Source organism: Styela clava, chromosome 2 (genome assembly GCF_964204865.1).
Source record: "Styela clava chromosome 2, kaStyClav1.hap1.2, whole genome shotgun sequence".
In the NCBI taxonomy this organism is placed as follows: domain Eukaryota; kingdom Metazoa; phylum Chordata; class Ascidiacea; order Stolidobranchia; family Styelidae; genus Styela; species Styela clava.
In genome coordinates, this window is record NC_135251.1 from 16,233,066 (window position 1) to 16,256,697 (window position 23,632).

The following is a 23,632-nucleotide window of genomic DNA, read 5'->3' on the forward strand; positions in this document are numbered from 1 at the left end:
TAATATTCTAGAACAGGGGTCGGCAACCTTTCGCATTAGGAGATCCATTTGGCATCGCTTCCGAGTCGCAACATCTACTCTTATGTCTATCAAAAGTTTACAGCTACACGTAAAATAAAAAACTTTTATTATGTCTTTTTAACGATTTATTTCACTCAGTTAATGTGATTTATGCCCCTGAATTTCCCTGCACAGTTTAGAGATTTGAGAAAAACATCCTTGCCACATTTATCCAGTTGGGATCATGAACGATTTGAATTTCCACTGCAATCTGCACTGCGAACCCTAAACCGACTGGATATTTACTAATTTTGAGAGTTGGCTTTCTACAAAGGATCCAACAAATCTTAGCAACAATTGAAATGAATACAGCTGTTAGCAGCTCTGCTGATTATTAAAACTCTGGGAAAACCACTTATGATGCAATAATCTTGTTCCTACTGAGAAGAAAATGTTTGTTTAGAGTCCTTTGACAGACTTTATAGACATCTTGAGTGGTTGGGCAATTGTTCGTTCTACTGATAATGAGTTAATAATCATAAGAAGAGAATAGTGTTGCAGAAAGAGATTTAGAGCGTAGTAGTTTTTGTTCAACGCATGCAACTGAGTACTACGACGTCATTTAAAATTTTATCAGGAGTAAAAGGTCGTTTGGTTCAGATTTAGACAGCATGGAACTACCATGGCTATCAGCGCTGCATATTACATCCACCATGAAGTAGAAATGGTTAGTTAACATGATGGAACTTCACACATCCAAGAGCTTACGCTTCTCGGTCCTCTTTTCATCAAAAAAATGCATTTTTTTTATCGTTGTGCTCTTAATACATCTCAAGTTGAAGCATCTACCAAGATGTGTCAAAGATTACCAAGAATTTTATTATACTTCCTTTTTCACTCCCAAATATTGGTGTAGCATAAACTCAATGTAATCTATAGCCTACTGCTCATCATTATTGTAAATGTTGTTAGAGCATAGAAGCAGGAAAGGATTATAAATCAGTTAGGAAAGAAAATTGGCAATACAATCAGCTTGGACTATAAACACCTTTTCTCCTTGTTTTGTTGCCCACTGGTTGGGGAACACTGGACTATAGGGAAGGGTTATAAAGCTAAGAATGGGATAGGCTTTTAAAATTTATTTCAGGTTAATAACCAAGTTATAGTTATAGATGTATGGAATGAATACAAATGTAAGGAGTATGACAATTCTTTTATCATCTCTCATAATGATTCAAATCAGTCAACCCAAGCAGTGTAATCAGCGACATGTAGGGCAAGAATAATTAAATAGATAATATAGTCACATCTCATTGTAGGGGAGCATTACTTGTGAACCAACTACGAACCTTATGTTTCCAAGTGGAATTATTAGCATTTTGATCATATAAATTAATACAATTTCACTATCATTTGTTTTTATTACACAAGTCTCAGACAAACACGATCATCAAACAATTTTCTTAGCTCAACGCTTTTTCATTTTTTTAGCTGGAATATCAGAACTTGATAAACCGCTGCTAAACTCCGACATTAAGTCAGGTTTTCGAGACATTTTATTTTTCATTATCTGTTTCCTACTAAGGCGTGGTTTACTCAATTCTTTTGTCACTTGGATATTTTCTTTCTTTTGATCTTCTGAGTCTGATGGCTGTTCTTTTTCAACTTTAGTCAATTCGATCTTTGCCTCTCGATACTCGAATGAAGTTTTCACTGGTAACTGGCCGACAGATTTTTGAAGATTTTTCACAATATCATGTGGAGCATCCTGCAATCCAAAACTTTTAGCAACATGTCCAAGGTGTAAATATTTGACATGAAAAATTGATTTGAGTTCTGTGGGATATGTTGCATAAGCACGAATAAAAGACATGTACGCAGTTCTTGCTAGCGTTTTGATTTTAATACTTTTAGAAACGTAAGATTCCATCTGGCTTTGTAAATTTGTGGCTTCACTCTTTGCTGCATCCAAAAGTCTCAATTTGAAATCTGCATTCTTTTTATTCACACCAGTTGCATTTATTCCCATAATTAAGATGTCATCAACATTCATTTCTTCAACTTGTATATTGAATTGTGTTAGCAGGTTGACATATTTAACTTCAGATGGTGTCAGCATCAGGAGAGCATTACCTGTGCATGAAAATAACAGTAGTAGTTTGAAACCATGTAGTAGGCTCAGTAGTTGGTGCATCTTGGTAAGCATTTAAATTCACTTGCCATCGGGCCTATGATTACCCCTATGTAGGTTTGAATCCTGTGGGGGATAATTATGTAGACAAGAATTGCTGAACCCATCACCGCTGTTCATGATGAAGCGTTTCTTTATCCCCGAGAGAGATAAATATGAAAAATCTATCCTAGTTTTGACCCTGGTTCCAAAAACATGCATCTCCATATATTTTGTTATTTCAATGCCTATGCCAAAGACAAGGACAGAACAAAATTGATTGACAATCATGTTTATGCAGTGATTTGGTGCTCTGTTCAAAAATGTAATAGCACGGCAGGATCAGAAATCTGTCTGTCTCTACTAATAATGCAATAAATTTAGCAGAAAATGTAGTGACCATTACTATCATGATCTATTCAACTGACGTAGGTGTTCTAATGGGATAATGTATTTTACTGTCAAAATCTTACCAAGTAAAAAAAATTTAATTTGATGCAAAATACAATTTCACTGTACATAATTCAAGTAACCTCATACCTTTGTTTCCTGCTCTTGCAGTTCTTCCAGCTCTATGAATATAATCAACCGGACTCCCTGGACTCGTGTATTGAATTACCCAATGTACACTTGGAAGATCCAAACCTCTCGCGGCAACATCTGTTGTCAGTAAAATACCAGTATCACTAATTGAAAAGCTGTGAAAAACTTCTTGTCTCTCGTTTTGTGACAGTCCACCATGAAGCTGTACAATGTTGACATGTTCTACTTCACTATCAGCCAGATCTATATCCAAAGGAATCTCCATGCCGTTATCAAGTTTTGGTTTTCGTAAAACATGCTTTAAAAGATGATAGTGAAACTCTACAGAATCTCTGCAAGACAAAAACACAATCACTTTCACTGGTTTGTTCCTCAATTGCTTTGCTTTGAGAAATGTTGCCAAAGCCACGAGTCTCAATTTACTAGGTATAATGCAAACATGTTGGATGAGTTTTTCAGGCAGCGCGAATATTTCATCATCTTCCTTCTCAATCCCGCTATCCACATCAGTATTAGTAACCTGTACATGGCATGGATTATGCAGAGCGAGATCAACCAGCCTTTGTACTTTATCTGATAAGGTAGCAGACAGAAGCACATTTTGACATTTTTTTGTTGACTGATTTTTAACTGCATTTCTTATTGCATCTACTTGCTTTTGAAATCCCATGTCAAGTAAGCGATCTGCTTCGTCAAATATTAACCATCTTAGATTTGCAAGTGAAAGTGCCTCTGTTGTTTGTATATGATCCAAAATACGACCTGGCGTACCAATTATAATATTTATTCCTTTACGAATTCGAGATTTCTCTGATTTACGGTTTTCGCCACCAATGATCCAAGTGGCAACAATTCTGCAAAATGGCAGAGTTAACTTTGAGAAAACATCATATGATTGTAGAGCCAGTTCTCTTGTCGGTACCAGCACCATTGCGATTGGCCCATCTTTCCTTTTTATATTTGGTTTGATCTCCTGTATTCTATGTATCACTGGAATCGCATATGCAAGGGTTTTTCCAGAACCAGTCTGGGATTTTACTAGAGCATCGCGGCCAGATAAAAGAACAGGAATCGCTTTCTGCTGAATAGAAGTCATATTTTTCAACTTTAAGTTGTGATTAATATACGATAATAAATGTGGATGAATCTCTAAATCTGAGAAATTCTCCCTGGAAAAAATATCTTCCTGTACACTTGAAATATCAGGTTGAGAAACCTTTGGTATCTCTGGATTCTGATTAAATAGAGATGATTTCCGATGAGCTGTAACAGAAGTCTTTTTCGTTATTTCATTCAGATTTGTCTTTTGTTTATCAGTACTCGACTTGGATTCATCCGTGTTCAATGAAACAACAGTTTTTCCTTTGGTATTCGATCTCTTTGCAAAATATTTTACTTTTTTCGGTTTTTCATTTGGCAAGACTTCAACTCCTTTGAAATGGAGCGCAGTGCTATAATCATCATTTTCATTCTTTCCCTGTTTTAAAACAGAATTATCTTCTGAATCCAAGATTTTTACCTTTGATGTATTTAATATGGTGGGCTTTGCATTTTGTCCAACATATCTATACCGACTTGTATTTCGATAATTCTTATTTCCCCAGAATCTATTTTTTTTCTTGTGGAGCGGAAAGTTTCCAGATGCACTTAAGTTTATACTGAGATCATCATCCATGATGTTAATAATTTTATATAGATATTATCACTTGAAATACAAATGTATGAATGTAAATTAAAATAAGATAGTTGTTAATAGTGCCAAACATGAAACAATGCATACCGGTAATTGAATATATAACGTATTTATAATATGATAGCTTAAAATGTTAAGAGAATATCCACACAAATAACTGCAGCCACAAGTAATTGAAGTGTATATATCACAATCATGCTTATTGTCATCAACATAAAACACATAGTGTCAATACATCTAATATACATAATATATTTACTTTGGTATAATTAGGTCTTAAAGGCAAATAGTTTCACTTTTGGTACTTTCTTTATTGTGTTTATAAGCAGGAGAACTTCTAATTGAAAAATGATAATAATTTTTTGAATTTGACATGATGCAAGGATGGGTCATTTTTTTACACTAAGTAATTAATTGATTCAAATTGAACTATATCTTATAAAGTATATCTTCAATGAATTACTTGATATATAATAGGCCTATTACTCAGTTTCAGTTCGTCATTGATATTACGCGATATTACTATACTATTACTACGATACATTATGTGAATCAACATGCCATGATGATAATCTGCATAACAAGATTGTCAGTGATGGTAACTATACTCTCAGTCTAGGGCTTTAAAAGTGTATATTGCACTATATTAAACAGAAAAAAAATTGAAAATAATCGAGCATTTATCCAGCAATTATAAAATGGAAACAGAAAGTTTTTAATCATAAAATTTTTGAGCAGAAAAAAAAAATTGAAAACAATTGAGCATATTTGTCCAGTAATTATGAAATGGAAACAATACTTGGAAACTTTTGTGTCAATTATTTATTTAGAAACTTGGTCAAAATAGCAGAGGTACAAAGCATTCAATCTCATTGATGAGTGATACTTCTCATATACAGATATATTTTACAGCCAAATTCAAACATTTGACTTTACATATTTCAGTATTTATAATAAATATAAAATTGTGATTTTAAATGTATACTTCAGATGACATATATGTAATAAAATACCATACAAAATGGATTATCTTTTCCAGTTTCGAGTGCAATATTTACTGGTAAACTAGATTGCAGTGGAACCACAACAACTTCGTTCAGTCGTCCCACTCGTCTTCATCCACACCTTCCACTACAGGCACCTTGTTTGATACATCACCACCTTTATTTGCCAATATTTTATCTGTCCATGATGATCCAACTTTTTCATCGCCTGCCATGTTACCCACTGTTCGAGACTCTATTTCAATCCTTAGTAATTGATCAATAAATTGAGAATCACTTTTTGTCTTCAGCCTTACTTCATTATCAATGTCAATATCAAGTTGTTCCACATTTTCTTCTGATATCCAAAATGGAATCACATCAGAAACAGGGCCATTTTCAGTAATGCTCAAAAGCTGTTCTGATCCGATTATTTCTTTCAGCTTCATGTTTTCTATTTTATCTGTTTTCCCTTTGTCTACTGTTTTATAAGAGGACATCAAATAACCAGTGCTAACTTTCGTTTTCGCGCTAAAATTTGGTGTTGTTTCTTTGCCAGAACCGTCAAATTTTCGACGATGTGCTTGTTTTACTTTGACGTGAAAGACGAAATATCGATGCTTATTTTTAGAACTATCGACGATTGCATACCTCGATTTTTTGGTAACTTTTCCTTCTAGCAAAACCCCATCGCCTTTTGCAGTAAACTTCCCAATGAACCATTCAGATACATGACATGTTTTCACAGGTAACGTCGTCAGACTATCGTTACTATAAATGCGACTCATTATACAAGTATAAACAGCCCAAGTGAGATTCGACGAGCAAAACGCACTTGCGAAATTCCTGCTACTGTACTTATATTGTGACACGCGGTCCACTGACTGTCGAGAAACCTTGAGAAAAATGAACTAAAAAATGATGGTAACTTCAACACTGTAACAGCTCAATGAAACTGAGAGGGGTTGGTAGCCTGAAAGTCTCGTTGCCAGCAGCACATTAGGAGCAACGCATGTTCTTCATGAGGCATTTTTTCATTAACTATGGTCCTATGACTGAGGTATGTGACGCGGCGGTCTCTGAAGTTAAGCGTAAAATTATTTTGAAATGACTGATGTAAGTTTCATTCTCACAGCTCTTCTTCCGACTCTACAGGACGAAAAGAAGAATTATGACGATGGACGTTTCATTGAAATATTTTGAGAGTGCCCAGGATTTGTATCAAACGAATTCCGATTCCAAGATATTTAAGAGCTTCGATGAACGATTTTTAGCTCCTATCTTCACGTAAGAAACCCAGACATTTTTCCGAAGTGCCTTCTATTTGGTACATTAATACTATGAAGTGTTTCCACATAATAGCTATTTGATTTACTAAACTTTGCTAATAAAAATTATTTGTTCTACAGGCAAATATTTAGTCATCTGGCTCAATAGAAAGTCTGCGAGAATGAAACACAAATTCCCAAGAAAAGGTATAGGAACGAGACGATACGGCATATGTATTTAAATATATATTTATTAAAACTGGTATACCCATATGTTAAATAAAATATAGAATATACCGTAGCCTTGTTAGGAGAGATAAATACTGTATATAGTTTCTAACACGGAAATTTCCTTCCCAAATCAATGTTTTGAAATAAACACTGATAAATGCTTTATTATTACAGCTTTGTCTTGGCTGCTTTTGCACTCCGAAAGATTCAAAAACGAGAGAATTCATTTCTACAACAATTCCAATCTATAATATTCGCTAAATTAGTAGACCTATTGTTTTTTCGAGCATCAATCTTTGTCATTCATCTTCAGTAGGCTCAACAGACTCTTTGGAATCAGTTCACAGAAATATCAAATAACAGGAAGCATTGAATAACCGAAATGATGAGGTAGATGATCACTTTATTTATGTTTCTGTTATCAATTTTTTGGCTCAATACAGTTACAATTTTAGGTTATATTCAAATTAAATATTTTTATAAATTCAGAATCTGTCTGGTACCGTGTTCAACAAAGAAGATTTGGATAAATCACCAAGCAAAGTTGGCAACATTAGATATATATTAAAAACAATAATTCAAGTTTAATATCATCCCATGAATATTTTCTAGTTTCAATTTTTATCGAACTTTCACTTTTCAGACAACGAATAGATCCTATGTTTGTTGGTAGTTAGACCAGCAACGTCACCTGTATTATGTTTATTGGTCACACGTTGCATTGTTAACTTATATTTAACACTGAGAGTACTGTGCCCCATTTTTTTTTTGTATCGTTTACTACGCCTATACCACATAAAATCGATTAGAAATCAGCAATGAATGGGTAAATGAGTGGGTGGGCTACAGCTACATGGGATGGGTTACAGCTTTACTTTGGCTGCTTTTGCAATCCGAAAGTTTTGAAGAAGAATTATGACGATATTTCACTGGAATCTTTTGTAAGCGATGTGATGAGGAATTTTGTCAAACGCAAATCCTGAGTTGTACATCTTTGGTTGTACGAAATATGGCTATAAAGACTTTTTGTAAAATTATTAAACGGATAAGGCCATGGCGGCTTAACCTTAACCCTATGTCAGCTGTCACTCTGAGTCTATTTTGCATTATCCTCTTTCAGACACTCGCTAATTGCTGATCATTAACCCCCAAAACACCATTTAAGACATGCCATATAATGGCAGATTGAGAAGAATCATACCCAGGTTTTCTGTCGTGTTAAGAAAGCAAGTCAATTTCCACTGCTCTATACATAGTAAACCCTAGCCCAATTGCACCGATTAATCAAAAACTCGTGCGACTTCCGACAATAACGATAGTTGTTCAATAGTGGAGGGATACTGATATTAACGAGATAAGATTTATCGCAAGGAGAGCAAGGTTTTCGGGATAATAAGCGGTGCAAAGATGTTCATGTTCATAAAACCGCGAAAGAGTCTATTCCAACTTACAAACTTCGATTCAAATTGTTGAAAAATCCCTGAACAAACACAGACAACTCGAAATGTCGTAGCAAATTAGCAGTCTAATGTTAATCGCATTTTTGCTAGTCATGGATCATCTTTTATACTTTCATTTATTTTTTATTCCGTTGATTACTTTTTCCACATGTCCTACGAACGCAGGAAAGTTTGGATCAGTCAGACATGTAGTTACAAATTCAGCCATGCCTTCGGCGGAATTTGTGACATCATAGTTACAATGTTGATATAGAAGTGGCATACTTGTATCCGACAGAATTGTTGAACAAATATTAGAGACGGTAGGCAATGCAGGCATTGTTATGGCCTGTATGGTAAAATATACAAAGATGAATCAGAATTTTGGTCAGGGTTATTTTGCTCAGCAATAGAACATTTTTATATCCTAGTGGTTAATATATGCAATTACCTGAGCGCATTATATCAATCTATTACTACGAGAGAGAGAGAGATTTTATTTCCAAAGAACGATGTTAAAAAAGAACAATGATACAGATTTTTATAGAAATACAGTGCAGTGAAACGACAGAAATGTAATTTATAATAGTGTTCCATTAAAAATTAGTTCGTCCATTGTATTCGCCGTATTATTAAGCATACTTTCATATATGACTACTGCCCAAAATGCCTGTTGGGGACGGACTACGCCCTTAAATCTGCCTTTCTAGCAAAACTTATTTGTAATATATGGGTGCTCCAGTTAGCTACGGTAATTGTGTTCGCCGTATAAAATCTACTGTTTCTAAATTTGGAAACTTCCATAAAAATTCAAATGGATATATTAATTCCGAAGTTTTACAGACGACAGATCGAGAAATTGTTTTAGTTTCTTGAACGAAACTATACTGCAGTTCATATTATACTAAAGCATCATTTAAATTATAATTTGTGAACAAATTGTATTAACTATAACTAAAAATCAACTAACCTGGGTGAGAGCATTTTCATTAGTTGTGTTTTCTATAACTTTGACGGTAAAATACTTTCCCATAACACTCGCGCATTCTTTACATAATTTATCGCTTGTCGAACCCGGAGTATCACAATCACGAAACTGTCAACGAAAAGAGATACGGCATTATCGGCAGTACAAATACGAAATTGCGAGTGTCATTTGCAGCGTACTGGTGTGCGGTTGGAAAACAAAACTTTTTGGGATCAAGTCCGGAAGTTAGTACTATTGCGTTGAAATTATAATAAATAATCGATATTTTTCTAAAACAATGTGAGGTTCCGACAGAAAGATGACAAAAAAGGGATTTCATTTTCGGCATTGAGCTGTTTTGGTACCATTTGATTTTATTGATTGTAACATATTGTGGGTATTTACAAAGCAGAATTGGCAAAGGTATTAACAGGAAAAGAACCCATGTCGTTATTCGCGTTTTTTCTTTTGTGTCGAAATCGAAATTTCCTTACCTACATATTCACCATACAACTTGATTTTTGTGCGGAAAAGTCTTAGCATTAATGCTCTTAATCGATATGTGCCAAGCTGCGCATGTTCAGCTTTAAATTAAAAAAGTAGAATTGAACTCTTTACCCCAGTTTGTAAAAGTGGCTAGGAAGTCCATGGTTGATGAAAATCAACTTCTGGCTACAGTAAGTCAAAAACGTCAAGAAAATAAGACGCTCCAGAAGTATGTGTACCAATATGAAGGTGAATAATTTTTTGTTCGCCTATTTTACATCAAATTGCGTAAAGGGGCTGAAACCTATGGGCAGGGGGATATTCACTTGTCTAACACAGACAGTCCCCTAACTCGTAATAGAACTAAAACATGAAAAATCGGAATTAAATATGGCCTAACCCTAACCTGGTACACATACTTTGGGAGTAGGGATACCACTTTTGGATTTACGAATCGGATCGATTCGAATCGCATCTTTTCCGGATCGATTCGAATCAGATTTACGCGAATCGGAAAAAGAGAGCGATTTACCGAATCACTCGAAATAATGTGAGGCGTAATTTCCACCAAACTGCGAGTTCAGTTTTCCACTGAATAGCCTAAGTTTCTATTATGCGCGAATTTATATCGGATCGTATACCTGAAAATTCGTGACAATTTTGATGAAAATTTTCAACAGCACACCTGCGTTGCGACCAAGTTATTGTACGCCCTGGCATGATTGGATAAAGAATCAGCTACCGACGTCTAGATAATATTTAATTTTGGTTGAAATTTAATTTAAACTTTGTTCTGAGTGAAATATTTCGCGTATATTCGAGGAGAACTATTACTGAATGAGTTCATGGGCCGGCAATGTTAATTGACAATCATGTTTCTCATTCTAAAATATATATTTATTTTGTTTGCGTCTATCAGGCTTCCACTCGAGTGGCGGTAAACGAATTCAGGGGGACATAATGTAACAGTAAATACACGTCTTTTTTCAGCTGTTACAAAAAAAAGTAGTATTTACTTTTAACTTTGTTAAAGCGATACAAGCGGGAATAAAACATTTCGGATCATTTCTAGCAAATGCCATAACGGACAGGTGGGAGTAAATAATACTTGAGGAATGGCAACTTGTGCTCTGTTTTACATCAACACGTGCCAGATTTCATACCAGACGAAGCATACAGTGCGAATGTCGTCTTACCTCAGCCCCAGGGAGGGACCATGTTTGATCGAGATGAAACGTCGACCAATTATCGCTTGTCAGCGCGGCGTCCACTATGCACATTTGGACTTTCTGGATTACGAAATTAAACGTAGTCCACGATAATAATGTAGCCCGAGTTAGCCAATAACGCTGTTAGCCACAAATAATATGGAAATTTTTGTTCGCAATCGTTGTCGGGTGAACAATTGTTTTTCTCGAAATCTATTTAATTTAATCTTGGTTAAATTTATCGTTTTCAAGCATATTTTTGCAAGCATTTCGCATTTATAGTAATTCAGATGCAATTAGAATGTTTTTGTTTTATTACTCTATGCTGCTGGCATAAATGTAAAATATTGTCCTGAAATTTTGAAGATAAAGAATCGGTAATAAGGCCGGCCTTAATTCAATATAACAAGAAGTGAAATACCAGTCACATATCATACAGGTGTCGGACTAGGGAAGGCAGTACTGTTTCTGTGTTTATAACATAATAGTAAAACTGTTCCCTGCTTATTTTCTCGTATGAATTCCATCAAATTGCTTCAGTCCTGATACAAGTATAACACAATAATAACTCAGTATTGTAAGACTCACAGATAAGTTGCAACAGCAAGTTTTTCATCAATGCTACATCTTTTTTATCATGATGGAAATAAGTGTGGCTTTTTCACTGAAAACCCCTTATCATCCTTGCTATATAGCTTATTCCATTTCAAAGTTTTTCTCTTCTAGATTTGAGCTTTTTGTGACTTTGAGCAAACATACGCATGCAATAAGAAAAAAAAAAGCTCAATGGAATCAGATTCGGAAAAAGTCGATTTGAAAATTTTTGATTCGAGATTCGATTTGAAAAAAAATGTATACTGCAGTGGCAACCCTATTTGGGAGTACCGAAAATAATAGGATAAATTCATAGGGAGAATGCAACTGATACCAACCTGAAGGCGGAATATTCGACTCACGTCACATGTTTTGTACGCAATTACTATACAGTTATTTTTACAAAAGCCTTTCAACCATTTATGAGCGTCGACAAGGAAGTATCCCTCGAGGACTGTCGTTCCTGATAAGATTGTCAAATGGCCGGTCACTGTGATCACTATGCTCAACGGCGATGTAAGGCTATCTGGAATAGTCATAAGATTCAGTGTCGCTGTATTGTGAGTTTTGGAGTTCAATGTGACGGGTTGAAAAACAAGCATCAAGAGTAGCTCGAATTTACTAAATAAAATACTCATATATTCAAATAGGTAGGTAATTGCATTTTATGCTTATCATAGGGGGTGTGCCGCACTTTCATGTGTTTTAGGCCAGTATGGTCTTGTGTATACATCCAGTCTTCAATGTTGATATTTACTAACTCCTGTGTTTTTGCTTTTACGAGACGAATAAACATACATACATACAAATGTGACCTGCGGTTACGTGGTTTGCTATCATCGTGAACAGTAACCTATTAATTATTTTTCATTCATTACTTTAATCGTGTTTGATGTATTCAAAAAATATGAAATTCAAATTTTCCCAACGACGAAAATTAGCTTGGTACATTACCTTCACTAGTTTTCCATTCTCCCGATTTTGCGCACATAGCATCCCCTGCAAGTGAAATACGCGGGATTAATTACTATGCACCGATTGGCCACAGGGCAGTTGTCATTTATTTTATGGTTGTGTATTATAAACCCCCGCTTTAGAAAGTTAGCACCGGTATGTGTTGTTGAAACAAATCGTAGAATATTCAGTGATGCCGTTGGCTAATGATTGTTGTTATTCAATTTTACAGACTACGTAACAATGATCAACTTACCAGTTCCTACAGCTTTCGGCAGAAGTCTGGCATATTTGCTCAGACCCCAGGTCCTATTTAGATTGCCTGTCACAGACTCGTTCATGAATATAGTTCTTCGCAAAGCCACCCAAAAAGTAAACCAGCTCCGTGCGTGCTTCCTTGTTTATTTCCGTAACAATCGCTATCGGCATTAGCTTTACGGTGATGTAACAATTGGTGTCTTCTCGACCCTTGACCCCAGAAAAATTCTCCCTGTAAATTTTTGATGGCCATTATGGGAGCACAAGAGTGTTTTGAAAAGTCGACGCTTACAAACTGTTTTACGTGTGGATCTATTTAAAATACATATATATATATATGAAAGGAAATTCAATAACTTGCCACTAACAGCTATCGATACCTAATTTTGGCCTAGTCTATCGCATCAACTATCTATCTACGGTAACTATCTATCTATCTTTCCATGGACTGATTTTTGAATACTGCAACTAAATTAAGGCTCCTTGGAATACATTAGCCAGATGCGCCACATTGCCAAGTTAGTTGTCAGGTTGTACTGTATTGGTTTTCAGATAAGGATATTATTATTGTAGTATTATCACAATTGCAACTCTATACAGCTATACAAAGGCAGAAAGGTGTGATACTATACCTGAGATATTCATGTCTGGTATACAGGTATATTTTAGTACCACATGCAGATAGGATAGGATTTACATAGGCTATTTATCCAGGGGAGAGGAAAACCGATAGGAGGGCTTATCCATATGGCGAACCACGGCCTCTCGCGCGGTTACCATTCCAAGTCGGGTACCGGTATGGGATTAGTTATATTGTTTGTTTTGGGAAGCATGGACTTGGTGGTGGAGAAAGCCGTACCCGACCAGCGGTTAGGTGAACCACCCAACGACGGCGAGGAGTCCAGCAATCCTCTCGCACATAACCATCCCTGCATGGGATTCGAACCTGCGAACCCACGCAGAGTAATTAGAGGTGCGGTGGCGAGCGTATTCCTAACGTTTAGCCTGTTAAGCCACACCGCCGCGCCACTTCTAGTTGGCCTGGCTCAACAATTTTTGCATATGTTAATCCTAACCCCCACCTGACTATGTCACCGAAATTGTGTCATTTTGGACGTCACAGTGGCGTAAAAAGACCCTCCCAAAGTATGAGGATGATCGTCCAAAACGCGCAGACGATCACTCGAAATCGAGCAAGCTAGTTCTCTCGTTTTTTCGTCACAACGATCACCATAGGAGAGAGATCGTCGGCGTTAGCAAGTTCGTTATCGGCGGCGCAGATGCCATTTCGGGCGATTGTAATTATACTTTGGCAAGCCATATCACGTGATGGTGACATAATTTTTGGATGGCATAGTCAGGTGGGGATTAGGGATAACATATGCAAAATTCATTATGTTACACCCACTGGAAGTACAAAACTATACTAGACCCAGACACTCAACCATCACTTCAATGTATTATTCTTATAATTTTCTAAGACTATAAGATGAGTAGAAGTCCGTCTCAATATGCTAAGCACATGAAACATCTGAGTGCCAGAATATTTGGAGAACCTACTCAACAGCAACAATTTCAAGCACATAGAGTCATCAAGCTTATGTCCAAGCAGCCATTCTATAAAAAAACTGAGTTTGTCAATTATTATCCGAAGATTTTTGAGACTGGAAGACTATTCATCAAACTCAGGGATTTGGGACTATATGTGTGAGTAGTAACTTTTCAAATGTAGAGATGATTTATGATTCAGATATTTATTTTTGTCATGCAAAACCAGTATACAGATATACAATATGAAATAAATAAAAAGTACATAACAAATTAAAAAAACGTATATCGGCTTGTTGCAGTGGATTAGGGTTCGCGAAAGACTCAAAGAGTCATAGTCAAGTTTATTTTTTCCAACCAGTAATGTAATAAACAGATACAAAAATATATGCGAAAAAGTAAAGAACATAATTTTACTGGGGAAGGGAAGCCACCAGTCAACGACACTTTGTAGCTGCATTGAAGCAGCAAATATAGCAACCGAACAACTCAATATTACACATTTACTAAATTGGACACAATCGTATAAAAAAGGGCAACAAAAAGAATACCAAATAAACTGCAAATGCCACAATGACTATGAGGTAGTATATGTCAGCTTGTGGTCTCTAATTATTGTCAAAATTGACTATTGTTTCATAAATCATCATATATGTTTGTGTGATCTTTCTATTTTTAGAGATGAACATTTGGACTTCAATGAAGAATACCAACGCTTGAGAGAAGCCAGAGGGAAAGTATTTGTGAGAAAAGACTGGTCAAAGAAAAATTAATTTTATATAACAACACTACATTTCATATTTGTCTCACCTGCCTCATTTGTCAACAAACTTAACATTTTAATTTAAAAAATGGAGGTTGAGGATCAGAACTCTGCAAAAACACAGGAATTGTCAACCAACCCAAGTAAAAACGACAATGTTCCCTCACTTCCAAGAGACCCCACATTGGATTGCGCTATATGCTTGCAACGTTTTGTTCAACCTATTCAACTTCCATGCAGCCACACATTTTGCTTCTTGTGTGCAAAGGTTAGAATTGACTCATATAATACAATTATCTGGTAGGGATAATTAGAGTAGTGATATCAATCAGCATGGGGAAAATTTCTCGTTTTGAGCCTTCAAAAAACTGACACAGCAAACCTTACTAGTTCTTGTATATCATCTATTCTTTTTTTTTTCTTATATATTTTTTTAAATTGACTATAAGTAGTGTGAGATATCGCCTTGTATATATCGCATTTCAAGAAAATTGTTAAACAAAGTATTACACTTACAATATTAACTTTTTTATCATTGATAGTGCACTCGAAAACTTATGCTGACATTTTTAGAAAATGGTCTCAATTCCAGTCCTTGGGCCTGTTTGTCAGAATTTCACTTTATTAAATTCTGTAAGGCCTAGAAATATTATTTTTCATCCAAAAATGGATGAATCAAGTGAGTTTTGAATACATTCCCAGTATACCATATTATATGAATGTTAATTCTAAACATTTGTGATCTATCTAACATAATGTATATTTGATTAGGGTATTGCACTTCAACGACAGCCTTGTGCTCTCTGCAGGACTGATATTCCCGCTGATTTCTTAACCAAACCTGGACAATTTCAAGCCAAACATCGTTCGAAACCAGGGACAGAAGATATAGCCACGCATATGTGGTACTATCAAGGTCATAAAGGATGGTGGCAATATGACATCAGAACGTCTGCTGACATTGAGGATGCATATAATCGCAAAGATAAATCCATTGACATCTTAATAGCTGGAGCCATTTATGTCATAGACTTAGAGGAAATGGTACAGTATCGACGAGATATGAACTCCAGGAAAAGAAAAATCAAAAGAGATATAGTGGATGCCCAGAAAAAGGGTGTAGCCGGTATGACTGGGTCCACCTCATCTACAGACACATCTACAAGTGCATCAACTTTGGGTGCTAGTGACTCCCAGTTGAGACAAGGTCCAATAGGCGATGGAAATGATCCTGTTGTTGGATCCCAAACAGGAGGGTGTAACTGACTCCCAAATACACATTATTAGACTTCAAAGTGCTTAGCCTACCGAAATAGATATCTGCGCATCAAATATATTATTTCCATGTAAAAACATATGCACTTGTTCAAATCAGAATAGCTGTATTATTGAACTTGCAAATCACGGGTACAATGTGTACAGATTTATTTTTGCCTCTCATAGTTTATAGTTCACTAATTACTTGTTCAGTTAAGTTATCAATTCCTCTAACACAAAATATATTTAGACACAGTCTCCAACACAATGATGTAAATATTTAAAACCAAACAGCCCAACATTCCATAGCTAGCTGCTTCTGCAGTAAAATACATTAGATAATGGAACCGCCTGAAAACTAATTCTTCAAGCGCATCACCTGCTCTAACAAGTAGAATACTGATTTCTGTATTATAGAGAAAATGCTATATTTAATATCATCTGCTGTATTCTGATTGGCAGATGTGAATAAATTTTCAAATGTATCCTAAGACTCGGTGGTTAGAAATAATATGCTCTTTGTTGCAGTATTGTTTAGCTTGACCAGCCACCCCCTTTTAAAATTTTCAAAGAACGAAATAGTGTCTATAGCAGGGGTGGGCAACTTCTCTAGTCGGGGGGCCAGATCAGATGTGGGAAAATGAAGTCCCCGGCGGGCCAGATTATTACAAAAAATACCTATCTTTGTTAAATGCTCGACACTCTGTCAACTTCACGTTTCTTGGAATATTTCATGGTTAATAAAACTTAATATAAAATCTAATTATAAATATACCTGATAACAGAAGTAGGAATGTATGCGACGCGCACGCGCTCTGCTTTGAACTTATATTGTTAGTTTGAAAAGTGTGCTAACGCAATTGTTTATTTCCCCAGCTCGCACTAACAGTGCGGTGACAGTAGAGCGATCGGCAACTTTCAGGAATGATGCGTCGGACCACATTAGAGAGTGTGGTTGGATATAGTCAGCAGGCCGGTCAGAATCTCGTCGCGGGCTGTATGTTGCCCACCCCTGGTCTATAGAATGCACTTTCACATAACCAGTTTCGTCAAAATCAGGGATTCATTTTTATCGATATGACGCTCCCGGAATTTGCATTGCCAACATTATGATGAGTTGTACCAGGCAATGCCGCCTGTCTAGCCACTAGCTAAATAATGTAATATGATTAATCGACATTTTTCCAACCGTGATATCTTTAAGAGGAAGTCAGTGTCGCAAGATGTGAATCAAAACCAGATATAACCAGGCAGTTTACCCAGATTAGAAGACTTTAAAAATGGGTAGTGCAACTTCTTGCGGATGCCATTCCACGACAATTCAGATTTGAGCCCCCCCCCCCCCGTTTTGAAAACGCTGGTTGCACCGTTGCCTGACAACAACAACCATCGACAAGGAATTTAAAAATACAATTCTGGGTCGATAAGTGGTTGACTGGAGTATCCCCCCAACATTCATTCAATGAAGTAAATTTCAAACAAGAGATCTATTTGAAATGATCTAATAAAACATTTAAAAATCTTGCTGCTGAATGATGAGGATGTTTATGCTTCTGAGAATTCCATGAAAACCTGGACAACAAGTTATTCCATATCATGTTAAAGGTGTATCGCAACTCATCCATTGTCTCAGAGAGTTGAACTTCTATTGAACAACCATGTTTGAACTTTATCATGGACATCAACATCAAGCTTTGTGCCACACAGATAGTCATGTGTGTCAAATTGTATTTGTGATAATGTCGCTTATTTTGTAATAACACCATGGCTAAGCTTGCACCTGGAGATCCTCCAGCTAAACTGAAACTAAAAAAATCAGAATGAGCATAGCGAAAATTTTTTGATAAAAACACCCAGATGGAGCCAAAGCTAGCAGGAATTCTAGTGCTTCCAGCTCCTATTCCTCTAATTATTAATTCCCATTTATATTTCATAAAAATGATAAACTTCAAGCCAAATTTGTATGAAGTATAAAATCCATAGTCACACTGCTGATGTAGTGCGCTACGAAAATAAAGCAAAAGGTTTATGAGGATATCCTATCAAAATATAAGAATGTGTTTTTAATTACCCATGTAAAATTGGCTCCGGTATATTTGCTGGATTTTCATAAGTCAAGCTAGATATAGTAGCATCAATAGTGTGAACAAAAAAAGTAAGTCCGTTAATTGAAACAAAATAATTGAAAGCTAAATCATCATCCAAGTCTTCCAGCAAAATTAATACAGATCTTGCAACACTCCAACCAAACAGCAAACATAATTTGTCCATGGTATGACAGTTTATATCCCGAACTTATTTGACAGCAGGTGCTGGAAGAGATTCAAAAGTCAGGTCTTCAAATGATCCTGTCAATAAAACGCCTGCGCCAAAAAGTGCGATGTTGATAAGGAATTTCCTGCAATATCAAAACAAAGTAGTTTTTCAATATAAGATCTTATTAACTTTCAAATTAACGAATGCATCTATGTTGACTCATTTTTCATTAAAAGAATTTTATGTTTATAGAATTTTCTTGCAAGATGGTCCAAAGTAGCGCTATAATCAAATTTCGCAGCTATGTTGAAGATTTTTTTGGGTGACCCATCAGCCTTTTCCATGAACAAGGACACTAAAATGTAAGAAACTATGATAGTTTGGAAGGACTGTAATCTACCTACTTGGTTCGGCATTGCCTACCGAATTTATTACAACCTGGCAGAGATAGAAAATTCACACAAACACATAGCTTACCTCTTCGATGAATTTGTAAACCACTCTTTCACAATGTTCATGTATGATTTCTTTGATTTATCTGTAGGAGTCATTTTCAAGAACTGAGCATTAAGCTAGACTCAATCTAATAATGTTAGTCACTATATAAATCAAAAACATCGAATATCGATAATGAAACACAGGCACAATTGATAATATGAAAAGGACAAAATTTATAAAAATATGCAGCATCAACCGGATTCTTCAATTCAGATTGATTTCTTACCAACAATTGTACAGTTTGTTATATTGTTAATAGTAAATCCACGTCTCACAGTCACACACACCAAAGGTATGTTGATAAGGTTATTGTAGTACTACCGGTACATCTGAGTGGCTTTTACAGAGTTTCAGAAATACCAGGGATGGCCATATTCTAAAATTAACAATTAAAAAAAATATGGCAAATATACATTTGCAGACTGAAATTTTAATAAGAGCAAAAAGCAATGAATGTGTTTTCTACTTCTATCAGGATAAATTCAATGTAAAATCTGGTATAGTTAAATAGATGGATGCAAAGTCTTTCTGGACTCATCGATAGAGTTCATGCATCCATACATTGGCTGAGTAGGTTTTCCTCCAACATCCAAGGAAAGATTGATTGGTTGACCCCTGACTGACATGGTGACTGGACAAGATAGAGAGAGTTCCTCCCATATGATTAATCACGAAAAATCCTAAATTTTAAATAGTTTTGGCTGGTCGTATTTTCAAACTTTTCACAGTCAACAATAAATTCAGGAAATTAAGTCAAATTTATGAACCACAGCAGGCAGCAAAATAATATCAGCTCTCCCCAGAGCGTGATTTTTTACCATATTTGTCGACCTTGTTCTGCCGAATCTTACGCTTTTTATCTTTGCTTGCAGATGCAGAGTCTTGGGTACTGACAGAACTATATCCATCTTCCGAGTTATTTTTATTTTTAACACTCGATGTGGAAATTTTGCCATTTGAATCTGAACGTTTTAACAGTTTGTTTCCTCCATTTTCTCTAGATTGTTTTTCTTTGCTTGAACTAGAGTCTCCATCTTTTCGAGAATCCACTCCACTTACAGCCGCCGCAGATGTGATTGAAGATTTACTAAAAAGTCTTTCAGCTTCTTTAAATTTTCTGTTTCTACGATCTGATTTGCTATTAGTGTTTTTATTATTTGTCAAATATCTGTCCCATCCTCTAATGATGTTTCCATAGAGTTGAGTATCTTCCAAATAGCTTCCTTCAAAAGCGTAAATTTGGCGCTCAAGATTTGCTAAAGTTTCAGTTATTTCTTCTTTTCGCTTTACTAACTCTGATAGTTCTGCTCTGGTGTTGGATCCTTGGTTTTTATTAGACATATTGAAAACTGAAACAGAAGACATATGACTGTATGACATATTAACTACCATATGAAAATCTTGTTCTTTGGTTTGCAGGTTTAACCCAAGCTAAAATGAAAATCATTCAGAAATGAAATATCAAATAATTAAAAGTGCAAATGATTAGCCTGCTCCAAATTTTCAGATTTTTGAATCAATTATTGAATTAGAAAGACTAAGCACCTAGATTTAGGTTATATTGAAGCAAAAGCTATAATGGCCAAAGAAAATTGGGTGTTATATTGGTATGGGATTTCAACATATATTATACAGCAAATATTGTTATTTGCTCATGCTTATTGTATTATGTACTTGTATCGGAAATAAATCATTATCTATCTATCAACATTTATGTGATCTCAGTGCAGCAGTGATTCTAGTTAGGGTTAAGAGCTGAAATATATGAGAATGTCTGAATGAAGCACCACTTTGGTATACAATTGAGATCACACTGAACAAGTGAGGTCGCATACCAAAGTGGCAACCCATTATGCATTATGATTTTTTATAACTTTGTCATATATGTGCCTATGTTTGCCCATTTTGATATCATTCGTATTTAAACTATTACTTCGCCAAAAATAAATTACACTTTTATAATACCTAAATACTCATGGACTAAATATATGCGATACACTATTATTCAATGATAGACCTAAAAAAAAACAGAATTATTGCCCTATATTCTGATACCGTATTATATTTCAAGTAATGAATAAAATTGGTAGGTTGGGTTGAGTCGAGTCAAACTGAAAATACATAGACTATCATAAGCTTCTACGATTGAGGTTTTCCCCTACCCTTGACCCAGTGGCCCCAAAAATATTCTCCCTAATTTTTTGACGCTGAATTGGATTTTTTTTGAAGAGTTTGCACTTATAAATAAACTTGTTATACTGTTAGACTGGCCTATATGTTCAAAAGCATTATTTTTGTTAAAAACAATTAACCACGTGCCGCTCACAGATACCGGTATCTAATTTTAGCCTAGCCCTGTCAGCCTGTACGTACCGGTGCCGGTACGGTAGACCATCGCAGCTTTTTCGAGACTAATTTTTGATTATTGCAACTAAACTAAAGCTCTGTGGAAAGCATAACGACTTTTATACGGTACTATTTGATTTACAACTAATTTTTGGAAACACAACTGAAAACTAATACGCAAAATCACAAAAAAAGAGGCGCAGTTCTTACCACTTCATGGCAGCTCCTGCCACGAACGAACCGCGGCAGCTCTTGCCATGGTTTTATAGCGCTATTCAGTAATCAGTATTAACGGTATATTCACAAATTAATGTACCAGATTTTAATTGATCATGTGGAATTATATCTACTTAAACCCTAACCCTAACCCCAAATCAATCAAAACTGTATCCATAAGAAAAACGTTCCAACTTACCCAATATTTGTCACCATAATAGACAGCCCAGTCTTTACGGCCCACCTGCCGCGGTGACGGCAGCTCGACATTGGTTTGTGGCAGCTAAAAAGTCAGTTGCCATGAGTTTGGCCGTAGCGGCCATGGTATGAAAATACCGCCATGGTTTTGCGGCAGCTGCAGATGCCACAGAATACTTGAAACTGCACTTGAAAAAAGAGGCATCGTTTTCACCCACGCTGGAATATCTGTCTGGGCGGCCGCAAAAATTCAATTGATACCATTCTGTTGTAAGGAGTCTTGCATAATTACGGTGAGTGCAAGGTGACTATAACACTTATAGACACTTTGGGTAAGTGCAAGGTGCCCCGCCGCCACAGGATGGCTCGTTTTGCCGAAGATGAAAGCAGATATCTAACAACATAACATATTGAAGAATATCTCCACAAACTTGCTTCGCTGTCTAAGTTTTTTCATTCATCCCGGTTGGTTCATTTGAATGAAGGATTATAGATAGTGAGCCTAAGAAAAATGGTGTTGACAAAGAGACATACAAATTTATGCGCCACTTTAGATGCTGTAAAATAGCTTCTCAAAAAAAAAATGGGGGCCACCGCCCTCCCTGGCCACACCTATGTCTCTCTTTTCCAGAAGAAATTTGAAAATCCTATCCTGCGAGATAAAAAAAATGGAGTCGGCAGAACTACATGCGAAAGATTATACAACAAATTGAGAGGAGTTAAACATATTGATTCCATAGTTTTGGATCTCACAGTGCAACTCTCTACAAAACGTTCATAACTACCCTGAAGAGATGCAAATAAATAGGGTCTTTTTAGGCCGCGAGCCGAGGCAATTTATCTTTCAGTTTCGTAGCGCACATAAGGTAACTACCTGAAAATTATTTTAAAATGTTCCTTAGAAATTTAGTAACAAATATTGCCTTGTTCCCACTTCCAAAAGTTGCACGTTTTACAAAAAAGACGCTTTTACTACAATAAATATGTGTTACCATCTGTCATATTTTCTCTGCTTTCCCGGTATCATGGGCCAATAAACGCAGACTTCTACATGACGTAACAATCAAATTAGTCAGCTGTAGGTGGTTGCACGTTTTACAAAAAAGACGCTTTTACTACAATAAATATGTGTTACCATCTGTCCTATTTTCTCTGCTTTTCCGGTATCATGGGCCAATAAACGCAGACTTCTACATGACGTAACAATCAAATTAGTCAGCTGTAGGTGGATCCCCAGTGGTCGGATGAATATCAGATGTACTACTACTGCTCGCTTTTGCGTTCAGTAACCTTTCCATAGTTTTTTTCAGTTATTATTAGTTTAGTTATTCTAAAGAGGTGTTGAAAACTATAAGTACGGCAAGATATTAAACACTTGTATATCCTTACCATAAATAGCAATTTTAGTTGAGCACTAGCTCATAACACGTTGATAAATTGGTACGGTGCGGTAACTCCAAGAAAGGCTAGACCTAGAATAATAGGTCACAAACAACGATATTTTCTGGCTTACGTGAAATGTTTATGATTAATTTAATGACTCTTCTTGACTATTCAGCAGACTTATACTACTACTATATAGGCCACAGCATATTTGGAAATAGAAATTAATGGCTGTTTCTGTAATGCACAGTTGTGTGAAAGAGAAGAAAATAATCAATTTTACTAATGTCGGTTGGTTTAAATCTAAATTCATAGAGTCGACAAGAACCTGGGAAGCAATGATAAGTTATGCCGGGAAGGAAAGAAAGAAAGT

At 35.9% G+C, this 23,632-nt stretch overlaps 7 protein-coding genes across 8 annotated transcripts; 2 read left to right on the top strand and 5 right to left on the bottom strand.

Annotated features, from left to right (window-relative positions):
- Positions 1–936: 936 nt before the first annotated feature.
- Positions 937–4,404, bottom strand: LOC120335701 (ATP-dependent DNA helicase DDX31-like). The gene is made up of 2 exons (XM_039403281.2): positions 2,711–4,404; positions 937–2,133 (listed from the first exon to the last, which is right to left on the bottom strand). The coding sequence occupies exons 1-2, from the start codon at positions 4,386–4,388 to the stop codon at positions 1,469–1,471; spliced, it is 2,343 nt and encodes a 780-aa protein (XP_039259215.2). The 5' UTR covers positions 4,389–4,404; the 3' UTR covers positions 937–1,468.
- Positions 4,405–4,418: 14 nt separating this feature from the next.
- On the bottom strand, positions 4,419–6,452 carry LOC120335702 (arpin-like). The gene has a single exon (XM_039403282.2). It carries the CDS (start codon positions 6,175–6,177, stop codon positions 5,503–5,505), a length of 675 nt encoding a protein of 224 aa, XP_039259216.2. The 5' UTR covers positions 6,178–6,452; the 3' UTR covers positions 4,419–5,502.
- Positions 6,453–8,082: 1,630 nt separating this feature from the next.
- LOC120336362 (meiotic recombination protein REC114-like) lies at positions 8,083–12,950 on the bottom strand. Its single transcript, XM_039404034.2, has 5 exons — positions 12,793–12,950; positions 12,537–12,581; positions 11,921–12,108; positions 9,298–9,423; positions 8,083–8,676 (listed from the first exon to the last, which is right to left on the bottom strand). The coding sequence occupies exons 1-5, from the start codon at positions 12,875–12,877 to the stop codon at positions 8,461–8,463; spliced, it is 660 nt and encodes a 219-aa protein (XP_039259968.2). The 5' UTR covers positions 12,878–12,950; the 3' UTR covers positions 8,083–8,460.
- A 1,304-nt stretch (positions 12,951–14,254) lies between these two features.
- On the top strand, positions 14,255–15,163 carry LOC120336454 (small ribosomal subunit protein mS33-like). Its single transcript, XM_039404138.2, has 2 exons — positions 14,255–14,501; positions 15,022–15,163. The coding sequence occupies exons 1-2, from the start codon at positions 14,284–14,286 to the stop codon at positions 15,113–15,115; spliced, it is 312 nt and encodes a 103-aa protein (XP_039260072.1). The 5' UTR covers positions 14,255–14,283; the 3' UTR covers positions 15,116–15,163.
- A 30-nt stretch (positions 15,164–15,193) lies between these two features.
- On the top strand, positions 15,194–17,149 carry LOC120336453 (E3 ubiquitin-protein ligase rnf146-like). Its single transcript, XM_039404137.2, has 2 exons — positions 15,194–15,373; positions 15,877–17,149. Exons 1-2 carry the CDS (start codon positions 15,194–15,196, stop codon positions 16,369–16,371), a joined length of 675 nt encoding a protein of 224 aa, XP_039260071.2. The 3' UTR covers positions 16,372–17,149.
- A 685-nt stretch (positions 17,150–17,834) lies between these two features.
- On the bottom strand, positions 17,835–19,234 carry LOC120336316 (uncharacterized). Of its 2 annotated transcripts, XM_039403975.2 has the most exons (3): positions 19,096–19,234; positions 18,434–18,760; positions 17,835–18,168 (listed from the first exon to the last, which is right to left on the bottom strand). In XM_039403975.2, exons 1-2 carry the CDS (start codon positions 19,167–19,169, stop codon positions 18,658–18,660), a joined length of 177 nt encoding a protein of 58 aa, XP_039259909.2. In that variant the 5' UTR covers positions 19,170–19,234; the 3' UTR covers positions 17,835–18,168; positions 18,434–18,657. The 2 variants fall into 2 exon arrangements, with proteins under 2 accessions (XP_039259909.2, XP_077976671.1); XM_078120545.1 differs by lacking the exon at positions 19,096–19,234 and having other exon boundaries at positions 18,434–18,633.
- Positions 19,235–19,867: 633 nt separating this feature from the next.
- Positions 19,868–21,995, bottom strand: LOC144411641 (uncharacterized). The gene is made up of 2 exons (XM_078120540.1): positions 21,878–21,995; positions 19,868–20,465 (listed from the first exon to the last, which is right to left on the bottom strand). The coding sequence occupies exon 2, from the start codon at positions 20,455–20,457 to the stop codon at positions 19,906–19,908; it is 552 nt and encodes a 183-aa protein (XP_077976666.1). The 5' UTR covers positions 20,458–20,465; positions 21,878–21,995; the 3' UTR covers positions 19,868–19,905.
- Positions 21,996–23,632: the final 1,637 nt, after the last annotated feature.